The 16,552-nt window shown below is 30.1% G+C and overlaps 1 protein-coding gene across 3 annotated transcripts; it reads left to right on the top strand.

Annotated features, from left to right (window-relative positions):
- The first annotated feature begins 487 nt into the window (after window positions 1–487).
- Window positions 488–11,565, top strand: LOC111295380 (two-component response regulator-like PRR37). Of its 3 annotated transcripts, XR_002690809.2 has the most exons (11): window positions 649–782; window positions 1,259–1,371; window positions 2,070–2,541; window positions 4,601–4,762; window positions 4,875–5,077; window positions 5,308–5,466; window positions 9,205–9,292; window positions 9,381–9,834; window positions 9,908–10,715; window positions 10,804–10,926; window positions 11,102–11,324. XR_002690809.2 is itself a non-coding variant. In XM_022888838.2 (10 exons), exons 2-10 carry the CDS (start codon window positions 1,318–1,320, stop codon window positions 11,204–11,206), a joined length of 2,505 nt encoding a protein of 834 aa, XP_022744573.2. In that variant the 5' UTR covers window positions 488–782; window positions 1,259–1,317; the 3' UTR covers window positions 11,207–11,565. The 3 variants fall into 3 exon arrangements, 2 of the variants coding, with proteins under 2 accessions (XP_022744573.2, XP_022744577.2); XM_022888838.2 differs by lacking the exon at window positions 10,804–10,926 and having other exon boundaries at window positions 488–782; window positions 11,102–11,565; XM_022888842.2 differs by lacking the exons at window positions 1,259–1,371; window positions 10,804–10,926 and having other exon boundaries at window positions 520–782; window positions 11,102–11,564.
- Window positions 11,566–16,552: the final 4,987 nt, after the last annotated feature.

Genomic DNA, 16,552 nt, shown 5'->3' with positions numbered 1-16,552 from the left:
AATATTTTCCTCAAAATAATATGTAAAAAAAAAAAAAAAGTGAATCCATCAAACTATTGAACCGATCGTATCCGGATCGATTATATTCCCAAGGAGCTAAGCAAGTCAAAAGAAGATTTTTTCTTGCTGACAGGGCAAAACGTTTGAACTTAGTCATGTAAAAATTGAATTATAATTAGGGTATTTCCGTCATTTAATCAAACTTCCACAACTAGCCAATGGCAATGGGCTTCATTGTGGTCACGTCAAAAACGACATCGCTAGCTTATATCGTCTTCTCAGTTCCTGAAGCAGCTTTAACTCATCGCACAAAGTGCCACGTGCCCTTTCGAAGATCGAGTGGTTCTCCTTAGATCCAGCACAAAACAGTTAATAGCCAGCTTTAGATCTCTCCTCCACGTCATCTCATCCAATCCCACGTGGTTTGTTGACGTGGCGTAACTTGACGCCTTCACTTGGGCCATGTCATCGAAACGTTAGCTCACATAATGTCTTCCATGCGACGTATCGTTCTTTCTCATACAGCCTTTTGCCTAGCCGTTTCTCAACGAGTCAAGCCAGTTTCTATTTCAGAATCGTCTTTTAAAATTTTCCGTCTTTCATCTTTTATTATATCTTATTTTTATAGAACCCTGAATTTTAGTTTGTTTTGCCTCGAATAATTGACAAACTTTCCAGAGCATTGCCATTTTTTCCTCTGAATTTTTCATGTTTTGAAGTTTTTGAAATTTTCGACCTGTGGGAGAATGGGATGAGGATCGACTTGATTTGATTTTCAAAAGGTAAATAATTATAGCTTTATTTTTCTTTTTTTTAAAACTTTTTTTTCAAGAATTTTCGCAGTTTAATTGTTTCAATATTTTTTTTCGTTGGAAAACTTTTTATTTTATTTTATTTTTATTTCTTCCCTTTGAAACTCGGAATTTTGAAGTTCGAATGTTGGTTTATGTTGTAACTATTTATTTAATCTCAGAATCGTACTTTTTTTTAATTTCTTTTCTTTTATGTTCTTCAAAACTCGAAAGTTGGTTCTTTTCTTTTTCCAATGGAAAATGAGAATATAGCTTTACTAAAACATCCTTTTTTTTTTGGAGAAAAAAGAAGCAAAATAGAGAAGCATTTCTTTGAACAAAAATGTGATTAAATAAGTCAAAACAATCGGACTCGGTTTACTTTTGGATGTCTCAGCAAGATTTCTTCTTTTATTTTTTCATTTAATTTGAGTTATCCCTTCCTTTTTTTGTTCTTGTTCTCATAGAAAATTGATGCTCTGTTCAACTTCACCGCTGCAAAATTTGAGAATTCTGCTGTGTTACGATGCTTGGACTGTACGAAATTTGGGAAGAAAATCTCATAGATCGAATTTTTGAAGTCTGTTTTAAGTTGATTACTTGAATTCACCATATGCAGAATTTAAATTTCTAATTCATTTTCTTTTCCTGTTTATAATTTCAGTTCGTAACCGTTTCTGGATTCCTTTAAATTTCTTTTAACTTGCTAAATATTATGAAATAGTTAATTCTAATTGCTAAGTTTGAGTCTTTAATTTTAATGTAATTTATGCTCTCAGAAGAACAAAACTTACTGGTTTCTTGAATCAAATGCTCATTTTAAGTGTTTGAGCATTTAAATTTTATTTGACATGTCTCAAAAACATGAACATGTTTATATTCATATCTTTGTCATACCTTTTGATTTTTAATTTTTGCATTTCTCATAGAAAAAAATTGCTTGTGGTTTATGATAGGTCGGTTAGTTTTCTTCAAAATTTCTAATTTAGTTATCTGAAACTAATAATATGAATTTCTATGCCATGAAAATAGAAATAGCGGTATAACCTAGCTTAGGCTTCTTTCGTATTGAATATAACAGTTTCTTATGTGATATTGAAAAAATGAACACGTATTTAGATGTGTGTCCTTTTTTATGAGTTAAATAGATCTGAGTTTTGTGGGGTTTATGCATATTTGGCAGTAAGAGGAGGACTAAGTGTTATGTACAAGTTTCTGTATGATTGTTATATGTGTGTTACATCTTATATGAAATCTTATATATGTTCTCTTCCATAGGATTTCTTGAAGGTCAGACAATGGGATGTGCAAACTCTTTCGTGGAATAAAGGAACCCACTCAATCTGGTGCCATTCTTATTATTGTTGTTTTTTAATCTGGTTGATGGGGATAGTTCAAATGAATAATAATGGTCCCGTGAACAATGGTTTGGTTGAATTGAATACACTTATGCATGATGAGCATAAACAAATAAGGGATGGGGTTACGGGTCAGGGGCAAGGCCTCTCAGAGGAAGACGAGTCACGGATTAATGATTATGTTGAAGACAACGATGATGGGAACGCGGAGGTGGTTAAGCTTCAGGTCCAAATGCGAAGTGTCCAGCAGAGGTCACAACAACAGTCTCGGGGTCCTCTGGTTTGCTGGGAGAGGTTTTTACCTCCAAGGTCTTTGAAGGTTCTATTGGTGGAAAATGATGACCCAACTTGCTATGTCGTCTGTGCATTGCTGCAAAACTGTGGTTATGAAGGTCAGTTAATATTTCTTGATACAAAATTTCTCTTTTTGCAATCTGAAATTAAAATATTGGATATGCTAGTGAAACTCAAACTAGCAACATAAGTACCTGAAGATAGGACTATTTTAGAATCTTATTTGCATACAGGTTCTCAATCCATGTAGTGGGAAAAGACTTACTTTATTATTGCTATTTGCATAAGGGAAACTTATGGTGGATAGGCTTTTTTATTATTGAGTGCAAAATTTTTATATTAACAGTTTCTTTTAACTTAAAAGCTTTATCTGGTAATATAAATATGGATTTTCTTCTTGGTAATGTGAATATAACAGTCGTCCACCCCCTGAAGTCTAGTGGCCCCAAATGCAGCTGGACTTGATATAAGGCTGATAGCCTGAATTGCTTGGTGGTGGCCAGGCAGACTTCAGTCCACTCATCCTCTTGCTCATTCAGCCTTCTGGAGTACTCTGCACGTTCTCCCTCCAGCTCTGCCTCAAACTTTGCCAGCTGCTCCTACAGTTGTAGGGTGTGCACCAAGGTCTGATCCCTCTCTACCTGCGCCTTATTGGTGTGTGCAGTGGCCACTACCTGCTCATTCTGCAACTTATTCCTTTCTCCTTCCACCTCTTTTAGGCGGGCGCTGGTCCCATCTAGCAGCAGCTGCAAAGCAAGGTTTATGCCAGTAGTATCCCTTAACTGGCTTTCCAACTCCTCGATATTCTTCAGATGGAAGCCATTCAGAGTCTTCAACCCTTCAATGGAGGCCTCCCTCTCCTTTATTAACACCTCTTGGTCAGACCTCCTCTTGGCCTCCATTTGTAGGTCCTTCCTCTTGGGGTGTAACTCATCCAACAGTAGCCTCACCTGCTCATAGAGACCCATCTTATTTGCCAAAGTCTGCAAGAACACAAGTCACATCACTCTATCAATTCTACACAACAAGATACAAACACAATACACCAACACCACCATCCATTAGTTGCCTCAGCAGCCAAGCATAATTCAGCCTGCAGGTTGCTGAGTATTGGAAACTTTCCCAACATCAACTTGTCAAATGTTTCTTTTTTAACATCTGCTTAAAAGTAAGGTCCATGTAGTTTAGCACCTTGGCTAATTCTTTAGGTACGGTAGAGCAACAAGGTTGGAATTGTTTCAAAAGCTAATATCTAAAGTTAATATGGTGAAAATGTTGGAAAATAATATGGTCATTTGAGATTAATATTGGATAAAAGAAACCGAGATTTTGTAAGCTGTTTGAGGGCTTCATAATTCTTGTTGAACAGTGCTGATGAAAGGTAGGTTAAAATTTGATGCCTCATTGGTGTGCTTTTGTTAGGATTTGAAAAGGTCTTATCTAGGCTTCAAAGTGAATAAGAAAAGGTTTCTGGCTTAAAATAGTGCTTAAGATACAAAGATGGTGTAGGCTTCACAGCTAGATTTCCTTTGGAATGGCACCTAAGGGTCCCACAGGCTTCAAACCTAGGTTAGGGTGGTTCTCTTTACAATCCCCATGAAACTACATTAACCTGAAGTTTCTGGACTCAGAGGAGAGACTCAAAATAACACTGAGTGTCATTTTTCACAGGATGGAAGTGCTTTATTTATTTATTTTTTTATATAAAATGAGGGCTTGTAAAAATTTGTTATGCCCCATTAGCATGAAGATTTTCGTTTCACAACATAGGCTTCTAAACTAAAAGGAATAAGATGAGGCTTTAGCAAAAACGTAAATGATGTCAATCTGTTCATTGGAAAACTTTATTTCAATTTGGTGGTTAATTTTTATTGTTGATACTTTCTTAATTTACCTAAGCTGCTTTCTCAATTTTTTTTTGACTGATGGTCTTGAGAGAGTGGTATGATGTCTCATTGAGGTTGTGACTGGTCATCAAGTTTGTTCTATATTGCATTTCTTTTCAATGTAAGTAGCTTTCTTGATTGATATGTATATGATTGCTTTATCTAGAAAATATCTTGTATGCACCATTTATGGATGTCCATTTTTTTCTTAATTTTTTTTGTTACTTATGACCCTAAGATCCTTTTTTCTTTTTGTTTTCAATCTTAGCAGTTACTGCAGTGTCAAACAGTCTGCAAGCTTGGAAGATCTTGGAAGCTCTAACCAGTCATATTGATCTTGTTTTAACTGAGGTAGTCATGCCTTGTTTGTCAGGCATTGGCCTTTTAAGCAAGATAATGAGCCACAAAACTTGCAAGAATATTCCAGTGATTAGTGAGTATATTTCCTTTATTTTTACTCCCCTTTTTAAAATAATGCAATTTTATTCCTATTTTTTTAACAAATTGATACTTTTAACTGCTACACCTGTGAGTTTTGTGTGCAGTGATGTCATCTCATGATTCTATGAGTATAGTCTTTAAGTGTTTGTCCAAGGGTGCAGTTAACTTTTTAGTGAAGCCTATTCGAAAGAATGAGCTTAAAAATCTTTGGCAGCATGTTTGGAGGAAATGCCATAGCGTGTGTTGCTATAGTTATCCCACTTTATGTATGAAACAATATGGACCAATTTTGGACTCTAAACTTCAGGTCTGTCCTTAAATATGCCTTTTGTTTTTCTGACAATTGTTGAGCTACTTGAATGAAAAGAAAAGTGTTCACTTTGCCAAGTTTTCTTTACCATTGAAATTTTGGAATGTTTATGAAATATTTTTGCTTTTATGTTTTCATTGTCATTACCAGTTCCTTGACATAAGACAGCAGAAAAGTGCAAATTTTTTTCTCTTCAGTTTTTCATTTACTGTTCATCCTTTCATCAGCCTAGCAGTAGTGAAAGTGAAAGTGGTATATGGACTCAGAAATCCACAAAATCAAAAAGTGTTGATTCAGACAATGATACTGGAAGTAATGATGAGGATGACATTGGAAGTGGTGGTTTGAATGTTGGGGATGGAAGTGACAACGGAAGTGACACTCAGGTTAAGTTATACTTCATTATAGAATCATTATTTTATTCTTTCTATTTTTATCAGTCTGATGTACATTGAGACTATGTTTGCTTCTACTTGGCTTTCAAATATTTGATTGGTTTGCTATTTCCTTAATGCTTTTATAAGGCTTGTGGTATCCTATGTTTTCTCTATTTACTAACAATTAGTATCAAAAGAAATGACAGAATCATTCTTCTATTTTAAGCATTAAAATAATTATTATGAAATTTCAAAATTAATCATCAAATATAGGAATTGATTTGAATTTAATGATAGGTTTTATAATAATCATGTATACTTTTCTCAGCCTATTATATGTAAGCTTTTGTTTCTCTTGAGCTTGTTCCATCTTCCTTTGCTTTTATTATGAATGCAGATACCCTTTGCATAGAGCTCTCAAAATAATGCATACAAAAAGGAAGGTGATGCATGTTATACCACATCTTATTAACTTGGTTAAGTTCATTGATGCACACTCTAATGAATTGTAAAATTAACTTAGTTTTATACGTAATGGTGTGGCACTTATAAATTTGATTCAGTATCTAAACAATCTTTTTTTAGTTTCCACTAAAAATAATGTCATGCTAATCTCCTGAGCAATTTCATTTAAAAGAATAAATCATTGGGGTGACCTTGCAGTATGGGCATAGTGTATAATGCTAGAAAAAACACTCACATTGTTTTGGACAGTTGAAAGGCATTCACTCTAGCATGTATGATATAAGAAGGTTGAGATACCCCTAAAGCAAATTTCTTTCACATGATTAGGGCAGATGTTGTATCTGGTAGCTCGAGGAATTATTGTATTGTCTTGCTTTCTAAGTAATAGAGTCGCTTCCATTTTTTTCTAAACAAATAAAAGATTTATCTGTGTATGTATGAGCTCATGCATTTCCCAACTTATCTTACTTCAAAAGAAAACATTGTTTTGGCATACGTACACTTAAACGGTAAGGTTATAAACAAATTAGTCATGTTTTCCTCTATATTGATTGATGACATATTAGATGAAGTGTAACAGATACTTTCAAGTAGATTTAAACAGCAACTACTTCCATATTCAAATACGATGTGTTTTCTGGAAGATAGCCAACATTCTTATACAAATGATTAGTTATATCTTTTGGCCTATTTGAAAAATATTAGTAAATTTGTGCATAGTTCATATTCTCAAGCCATATACTAAAAAGTAGGTTATTTTTTACCTTGTTTTTTATGGTCTTATGTGGATGGTTGCTTTTAGCAGTTCTATTTTGTGCATCTTTAAAAATGTTGTGAATGAGAGATTGTACCATAACCTTCATAAGAGTAAATTTTGTCAAAAAAAAAAGCTGCTTTTCTAGATTTATGTGGGGTCATTGAATGATATTTTATATTAAATTAGAACTTTCATGGATTAGCCTATTTTTCAATTGCAATTTATTGGCTTTTCTTTTTTCAAAGAACTGAGGTTGAAGAGGCTTCAATTGAGGGAAGAAAATTTTTTATTATTTAAAATAAAAGAGTAGGCTACATAGATAATCGAAAACTTTGGCCTCCTTCCATGCAACACTTAAGACTCTTAAATTCTCTCTAAAGTCAACTGACAACCATTATCTAAAAGTTCACTGCCACTGATGCAATGCTTACTGGAGAACTATAGCATTTTCTTACTGTAGCCAACTATCAGCTTGTCGGAATAATTGAGAGTTTACCGTATGTGTTAGGCTTGCTTTTCATTGTGAATGGATCTATAACTCTCCAACCCCCTTCAACCTTGCTCCCAAACCCCCTATGTGTTTGGCCATTTAATTGATACAGGCTGTTAGCTAATAAACACCATTAATGAGACAAGATGATAGGGTATAGTGCATCATTTTTTCTTGAATTAATACATATCAACCAAAGCTAGTATTCAACTTTAATTTAATTGATTGCTTGACCCCATACATTTTCCAAGAACTATCTATTTTTACATATTTACAAGATCTTGAACTGTGCATTTCTTCATGCTTTCTCTTATGGATCACACTTTCAATTACTTTTCAGATAGTTTTTGATTAAACCTAGGTGAACTGATCTTATAGAGAGCTAAACTTGACGGTGGGATGTCTATGTATATTGACACCTCAAATCATTTCTTTCATGCATTAACCTATTCAATGAAGAGAAAAGCTATCAATGTTTCTAGCTTTTTCTATATTTGTTTCCCTTTTCTTTTCTTTTGAGGTTTTATAAAAGGGTAAATTTCATCCAAGTTCTTTTGTTTTAAGCATGATTTAACGCAAACTCATTAATTTGAAAAATGGACAACCCACAACATTCTGTTAAGCAATTACAAAACTACCCCTCCAAATTTATTGTATTTACATATATTATTCTTTATTTTATATGTTGAATATATAATAACAAAAATTATTTGTATTTCAACATTACAACTTTTTAATTTGGGTTTACTTATTATAAATGATTTTTAATTTAAAATGAATTAGTTTGTCATCACTATATTTTCGCAAACATGTAGATTTAAATTTATGATATATACGAGTATTATAATAACCAAAACCAAATTGACAAATATTCATTTGTGATCATTTTCCTTTTTTTTCAACCAATCTTTTTCATATTATATCCCTCATTTTTTTTTAAATTGTTACATGCTAAAATAATATTACATGCTTAATAAATTCATTTTATTTTACATATATTTATATAAAGAATACTTATATTGTAAGTTTTATTTTTATATGTTGTATCTAAATTTTTTATTATCAGTAGATTTGATATGTTTTGAGAAAAAATTAAAAAAAAAATATTATAAATATTACATTATACGACCTTTGAGGATATTGACTTTTTAAGGGTAAAATAGTCTTTAAATGAGATTTTTAACATAGAAAGACCTAATTGTCCTGTGAAAGTAAAAATTTGAGGTAGGCTATCTATTTTCCAAATTAATGGACTTGTGTTGAATTATGTTCAAAACTCAAGGACCTAAGTGGAATTTAGACTTTATAAATCCATTCTTTCATGGTTAGACCACTATACTTCAGTAACCATAATGCTAGTTACTCCTCTTATATTGCCCTTAGCATCAAAAGGAACCTTATCTTTATAAGCTTTATGGTAAATTTAAAAGACACGTTGATGTCTTGATCGAAATATAGCTTGTTATCCATTTAGGTTGCTGTTTAGATCAAGCTTCTCAACCAGCATGATAACTCAAAAATCTGTAGAACTTGTCCTAGCCAAACAATTTGGCACACAGTCACACTCACATTTTCCTAGTTTGAAATTTGTTCTGCCTCTAATCAGATGAATGCTTGTGTGTTTGGATGTGCCAATCATTTTAGACATGGGGCCAATTACTAAAGCTTTGTTAGAGTATAAGAACACAATTTAAGGTTATAGACATGGATTTTGATTTTTGCATGCATAGCTTACCAAATTGTTTCAGATAACACTCTTTCTCTAAACATGTGATTGTTGGAACATGTAATGAATTCAAGTTATAAAAAGGTTTCAGTGTATGATACTGAAAGGTAGATGACATGTTCACTGATGCAACTAAGGACATATTTATGGCCAAAACCCTTAAATCCATTGTCAATTTGGAATTTCTGGATGCATTAAATTCTTTCTTTGCAAAGCTCATGGACAAAGAGAGCAGTAGAGGTTAAAAGCTCCCAGCCAATATCACAATGAGGTCAGTTAGTTAATCCTCCTGATATCACTTGTGTTCAGGTTATCCATTGCAGGCCTAAAGAGTTAGGTAACAGCTGGATTCCTGTTACAGCGGCAAGGGAGTGTGATGGGCAGGATGATGAACTTGGTATGTGCAGAACTATTCATTATTTACTTCTGCAATCTGTCTGATTGTTGTTGTTGTCTCTGTTTTATTAAATTGTGATGCATCTCAGTGCCAGACAATGTTGTTATGGGCAATGACTTGGAGATAGGGATACCTAAAATTACAGCTTTGCAGCTTGCAAACCCAAGTGAAAAGGTACTGACCAACATAGCAGGTGCTAGCAAAGACAAATTATCAGAAATAATCCCTATGAACGATGAGAAATTAGAGAAAACGCAATTGGAGCTTAGTAGTGAGAAACCCGGTGGTGACTTGAGAAACCAAGCTACTGACCTGATAGGTCTCATCACCGATAACACTGATGCTCGGATAGAAAGTGCGTTCTTTGACATCCCAAATGGTCTCCCGAAGGTCTCTGATGCAAAAGATAAGGTTATCTACGAAACCAAGGAAATACCTTCTCTTGAGCTCAGTTTAAACAGACAGAGATATATTGGAGATACTGGAACAAGTTCCCTTGAACGAAATGTATTAAGACATTCAGACCTTTCAACCTTCTCAAGGTATTTGGAAACTGTGGCTTCTAATGTTTAAATATCCCCATTTTATAGTCTGGTAATTTTCATTTTCATGCAGATACAATTCTGGTTCAATTGCTAACCAGGCTCCAACAGGATATATTGGTAGTTGTTCTCCACTTGATAATAGCTCAGTAGCAGCTAAAACAGCCTCTATAAAGAATTTTCAATCTAACTTTAATAGCGTGCCTCCAAAGCAACAATCCAATGGAAGTAGTAACAATAATGACATGGATTCCACCACTAATAATGCCTTCAGTAAACCAGCGGTACTCAGTGACAAGCAAGCACCTAACACTTCAGTCAAATCTTTTCATCTCTCTTCAGCCTTCCGATCAGTGCAGAATGGCCATGCTTCTGCCCCACAGCCTCTGGCACAAGGTAAGGATGATCCTGTACTTGGTAACATGACTTTTGTTCAAGCAAGGGGCACAGACCAACAGGTGCAAGTGCAGCATCACCATCACCATCACCACCACCACCATGTCCATAACATGGCCCAAAATAAAAAATTAGGTAAACAAGATGATTTATCTTTGGAAAATATGGCAGCAGCAGCTCTCCAGTGCGGGTCATCCAATGTGCCAGGTGCACGAGATGTTGAAGGCCATGCTGGTAACAATAGTTTGAATAGAAGTGCATCAGGAAGTAACCATGGAAGTAATGGACAGATTGGGAGAAGCACTGCATTAAATACCAGAGTAATGAATGTTGAAAGTGAAACCGGGGTGACTGGGAAAGGTGGAGTTGTTTGTGGAATTGGATTCGGAAGCGGGAATGGAGTTGATCAAAATCGTTTTGCTCAAAGAGAAGCTGCTTTGAAAAAATTCTGCCAGAAAAGGAAAGAAAGATGCTTTGAGAAGAAGGTAACTGTAATGCACTGTTACCCTGGAAAATGTATGTTTGTTGAAGTATGGAAATGCATCTTACTTTTAACTCATAATATAATTTCAGAAATTATGACAATTGATGAAACCTTCCGCGCTGAACCTAAATATTTATCAGACATGAAGATGTCATCAATCACCTCGGATTTATGGAAAACTAGATTTTCCCTAACAGCGTTCAGCTTTGCAGGTATCGAATGGGGCTATCCACCAGCATGATAATTCTTATGGTCACCTCACCTGAGTTGATTTACAAGTTTTAAGTGTTAATTTGTTGATTTTTCATTCTAATTTGCATTAGCTTCCGGAAGTCATTTTTTGAATTAAACATGGACAATGACGTCTCTCTAACATCAACGTTTCAGGTTCGATATCAGAGTAGAAAGAAACTGGCCAAGCAGAGACCAAGGCTTCGAGGACAGCTTGTAGGACAGGCCTATGAAAACAAAAACAGTGACACAAATTGTTAACCTAACAACTTCCCTTAATCTGTGCAAAATTTTGCATATCAGATTAGCCCTAATGGGAAGTGAGCATTCAAACATAGTGATAAAAATATTACGTACTCTTTTATCAAAGACCAAATTCATTAAGAGGACTCGAGTCATCTTGAATTGTACGTTATTATCTGACCTATATGGCTACGGCCGAAACTATTAATTATTACTACTACACTACTACTAGTAGTACCATCCAGTATGGTCTGCCGTTGTTTGTTTAAAGACATGCATGCAAGAATGGGTACTTAAGAGACTGTTGTCTTATGAAGTTCATTTCTTGCGCATTTCTTAACCTTTTTCTTATGAAATAAAGTTATGACAATTTTGTTAAACTTTATTATTAGTTTGGTATCTTATGATGTAATTTTGATAATCTTTTATACAATTTTGATAAAATTTTATAAAATTTTGTTAATCTTTTGATGTAAATTTAGTAACTTTCAAGTAAATTATTATATATTTTTTATAATCATTGATAAAATTTTATCATGGTATATTTAACAATAAATTCTCGTAGGAAAATGACTTCAGTTCTAGTGTAAGATTTTTCTTTTTTTTTATAATAACATTATTTTCATTCAAATTTAAAATTTTTCACTAATTTTTTTATTGAATAGTTCATTGTAGGTTTATTCAAGCCTTCCAAGATGAAATTTTTAGTTTTGTTTTTGTTAATAACCAAAGTTCAATTTTTGACAATTTCAAATATAAAAATATTTATCAATGATTGGCAATTAAGTTATTATTAATTCACTATTATATTATAAGCATTTTACTACTAAGCTATCAATAAGATATTGCTAAAATATTAATGATTTATTACTAAGTTATAAATGATTTATTATTAAATTATCAATGATTTGTTATAAAGTTATAATTGATTTATTATTAATTTAACAATAATTTACTATAAAGTTATCAATGATTAATTAATTTATTACTAAATTATCATTGAATTACAACTCAGCTATTTGTAATTTACTATTAATTTATTATAAAACTATTAAATATTTATTAGTAAATTAACCATGATTTATTATTAAGTTATTACTGATTTATATTAAATTATCCATAATTTACTATTAAATTATTATTAATTAACTATTAAATTATTGATGATTAACTACTACTAAGTTATATTTACTTACTTTGTTTTTAAAGATTAACTACTAAATTATAATTTATTTACTATTAAGTTATTTATGGTTTACTACTAATTTTATCAATTAATTATTATTAAACTGAAATTGATGTACTATTAAGTTATTACTAATTTACTGTTAAGTTATTATTGATTTATTATTAAGTTATCAATAATTAATTATTAAGTTATCACTAGTTTTTTATTAACCTATTATTGATTTACTAATATGTTACGCATTTACAACTATGAAACATGGAATTTAAAAAGTCTACTACTAATATATGAGATAATTTTTTTTTTGTATATATAGCTTTATTATTTTATTCAAATTTAGAATTTCTTTACTAATTATTTTATTAAATAGGTTCACGATAGGTTTATTTTAACCTCAAAATTAAAGTTTTGGTTTCGTTTCTACTAATAATTAGGATTTAATCCCTAATAATTTCAAATATAAAAAAGTTATCAAATGTTTACTACTAGGCTATTAATATTTTACTACTAAATTATTAATGATTTACTATTAATTTATAAATAATTTGTCATTAAATTATAAAAGATTTACCCTTAAATTATTAATGATTTCTATTAAATTGTTGGTGATTCATCAATAAGTTATTAATGATTTCTTATAATATTATAATTAATTTACTACTAATTTACTAATGATTTACTAAAAAGTTATTAATAATCGTCTAATTTATTATTAAATTATCACTGATTTACAATTAAATTATGAGCAATTTATTATTATGTTATCAATAATTTACTACTAAGTTATCAATTTACTACTAAACTAACAATTATTTATTATTATATATTTTTTATGTATTTACTATTATTTTATCATTGATTTACTATTTAATTTTTTATTATTTACGACAAAATTATCATTGATTTACCATTAAATTATCTATAGTTCACTACCAAATTATTACTTATTTATATTAAATTATACATGATTTACTATTAAATTATCATTGATTAACTATTATATTATCAATAATTTACTTCTAAGTTATACTGATTTACTTTTAAGTTTTCAGTAATGAATTATTAAATTATCAATTATTTATTATTAATTTATCATTAATTTATTATTAAATTATTTATGATTTACTACTATCAATTAATTATTATTAAACTGAAAATAATTTACAATTAAATTATTACTAATTTACTATTAAGTTATTATTAATTTATTAATAAGTTAACAATAATTAGCTATTAATTTATGACTTTTTTTGTTAAGTTATATTTGATTTAATACTATGTTTTTATAAATTTAGAACTATATTATAATTGATTTACCATTAAGGGATTAAGCATTATTATTATTATTATATTATTATTGATTTACTAAAAAGTTATTAATTATTGACTACAAAATTATCATTATTTTACTATAAGTTATACTACACTAATTTAATACTAACTTATCAATGATTATTACTAAATTATACTGATTACATTTAAGTTTCAATAATTAATTAATAAGTTTTTTTTTTAAGTTACACTTATAATTAAGTATTACATTCATATAATTAACTAATAAACTATAACTTCTAAACAATCAAACCCACACACAATGAGACTTGAACCTAGGATAAGGTTTTAGGGTCTCCACCTTGCTACTTAGTCAAGGCCTCATGGCAATTACTAAATTATTAATTATTTATTATTATGTCATCATTGATTTGTATATATACAAAAAGAAAGTAACTACAATGTATGTTAAATAATAGAATTTATAAGATAGAGAAAGAAAGAGTAAAAAATTCAAGTGTAAATGATTTAAAAAGCATGAGTAAATACTTTTTATTTATTATCCATAGTTTAACTTGTAATAATAAGTTAAAATTATAATTTTTTATACTAATACAAATATTAAAACTAAATTAGATAAAATATACAATAATATTAAGTCAATACTTCTAAGATATTTTTAAAATTTTGTAGTTCATGGTAAAATAGTACATATTAAGATACGTTTTATAAATGATTTGACTAAATTATTATTGTATGTATTTTTATACCTATTAGCAAAGTACAATTGCATAAAAAAAATTAAAAATTTTAAAGTATTCTATCACCAATGGAAATAATAAACTTTATCTAATATTTCTATCTTTAATTATATAAATTTGGACATACATTTTTTTTATATATATGATAAAAGTACTTAGAATAAATTTACTAAATAAAATTTATAAAAATCAAACATACAATAAGTTTAAAAAATATCAAATTCACAATAATTATCTTTGCATTCTCCATAAAAAGCTCTACTAAATGGAAAGATGGTATATTTTTAATTATTACTTTATTCTTATCACCACCATTCAAAATGATTTTCTTTATATTTTGATACAAATCAACTCCTTCAATTGGAAAGAGTAAAGAATATTGTTTAACTTTATGTTGTTTTCCTGAATTAGGATTAACTATAATATCTCTTTCAAATAAAATGTTTGAATTATCATTAGTATCTCCATCACTTTGACACTTGAATTTTTTATTATGTTGTATTCTCAAACAATTTTGAAATTTATTACTGGTATCATAAAAGCATAGCTAAAATAACATGGATTAATCAACACAAACTTGAAACAATTTAAAACTCAAATTAAGTATAAATAAAATTTTTACTAATTTTAAATTTTAATTTAATTAAAAATAATATAATACATATAATTATAAAAATGAACTAATTTGACTCAATTTCAATTTATTTTAAAAAGTCAACAACTTAGTAATTATTTAAAACTCAAAATGATTAAATATAATCAAAATCCGAATTGAAATAATAACCTAACCAAAACCAATATTTCTTATTCATATTCTGTAACAATTTAAAAGTTCTTTATTTAAATTTTTTTCTCTTCGTTCTCAATGTCTTAGTTTTATTATTTTTTGGTCAAATTAATGATTGTTATTTTTTGTAATGCTTGCAAATACACGGTCATAATCAAGTAATAGTAGTGATGAAAGTAGGTATCATCCCATAAGAATTATATAATTGAATTGTTGGGTGAATTTAAGTATCAAAGTTGATGAACTAATATCTTATATCTAAACGAATGAAAACTTAATTTGATTTGCAATTAAAGATAACAAAGAAAGAAAAGATTATATAGGTCTAGATCTATTTATTCAAGTGTCACTTGAAAAGTATTTTGATTTGGCTGAATGAACTAGAACTAAAAATCAAAGTTGCAACTTGAAAATAAGAAAGAATTGTGAAAACTGAATATAGGATTTCATAAAAGAAACAATTGTAACAAAGAGTGCATGAAAAATTGAAACTTGTATTGTAAAATAATTATGGCCGAATATTGGTAAAGAAAAAAAGAACTTGAAATAAAAAATAGAAGAAAGCTTTGAAAGAATGCTTGTATTGAAATAAAAAGATTTAAGAAAACAAAAGCTCTTGTAATGGCTAATCTGTCATCTTAGCTTAATACAAAGAAAACTTAAAAAAAAAAACACTAAAAAACTTAAAACAAAGAAAGAAAAAGAATAGTATGGAATGGGATGTGAAACATAAAAGGTAGCCTCATATTGGGGGTATTTAGTGGTCCAAAGGATATAATGGCCTTTTTTTTTATTAAGAGCCCCTGACAGACAACCATGAGTATTTCAGACATTTGTGTTGGCCTAACATGTCGGTCGACCTGATACACTCAGTGTCATATCAACTTGGCCATGTCATTATTATCCCCCATTGGCCCACTACTTTTCATCTATAAATATAAGTATTTAGACATTATCATCTTAAGTTCCATTTTATCTTGATCCTTTATTTTTCTCTCATTTCGACCTCTTTTATTTTAATTTATGACTTACGTGTCGGAGTGCAAACGTAAAAAACACTTAATGCCTTTGCATTTGGTCACTTTCTTTCAGCTTTTGTTTTTTCAAGAATGCCTCCACATCATAGCTCGACACAAACACCTCTTTATTTATACATAGGAGTTTTAGCAATAGGGTTGGGATAAAGCTTTCATGTTCAATTCTATCTAAACATTAAAAAATGAGAGCTATCTTGATCTATTAGCGTTGGTTGAATATGAGATTTCTCAATCTTGGAGAATTTGGCCAATCATGCCTTTTTGAAACTCATCTTGGATGTTAATCTTACATGCCATGCATCTTGATCATGAAATCTTGAT

The sequence above is a fragment of the Durio zibethinus genome, chromosome 14 (assembly GCF_047325235.1).
Source record: "Durio zibethinus cultivar Kanyao isolate XHJ-2024 chromosome 14, ASM4732523v1, whole genome shotgun sequence".
Lineage (NCBI taxonomy): Eukaryota > Viridiplantae > Streptophyta > Magnoliopsida > Malvales > Malvaceae > Durio > Durio zibethinus.
The sequence above is the reverse complement of the archived record's forward strand: the minus strand, read 5'-3'. Positions and strand labels throughout refer to the sequence as shown.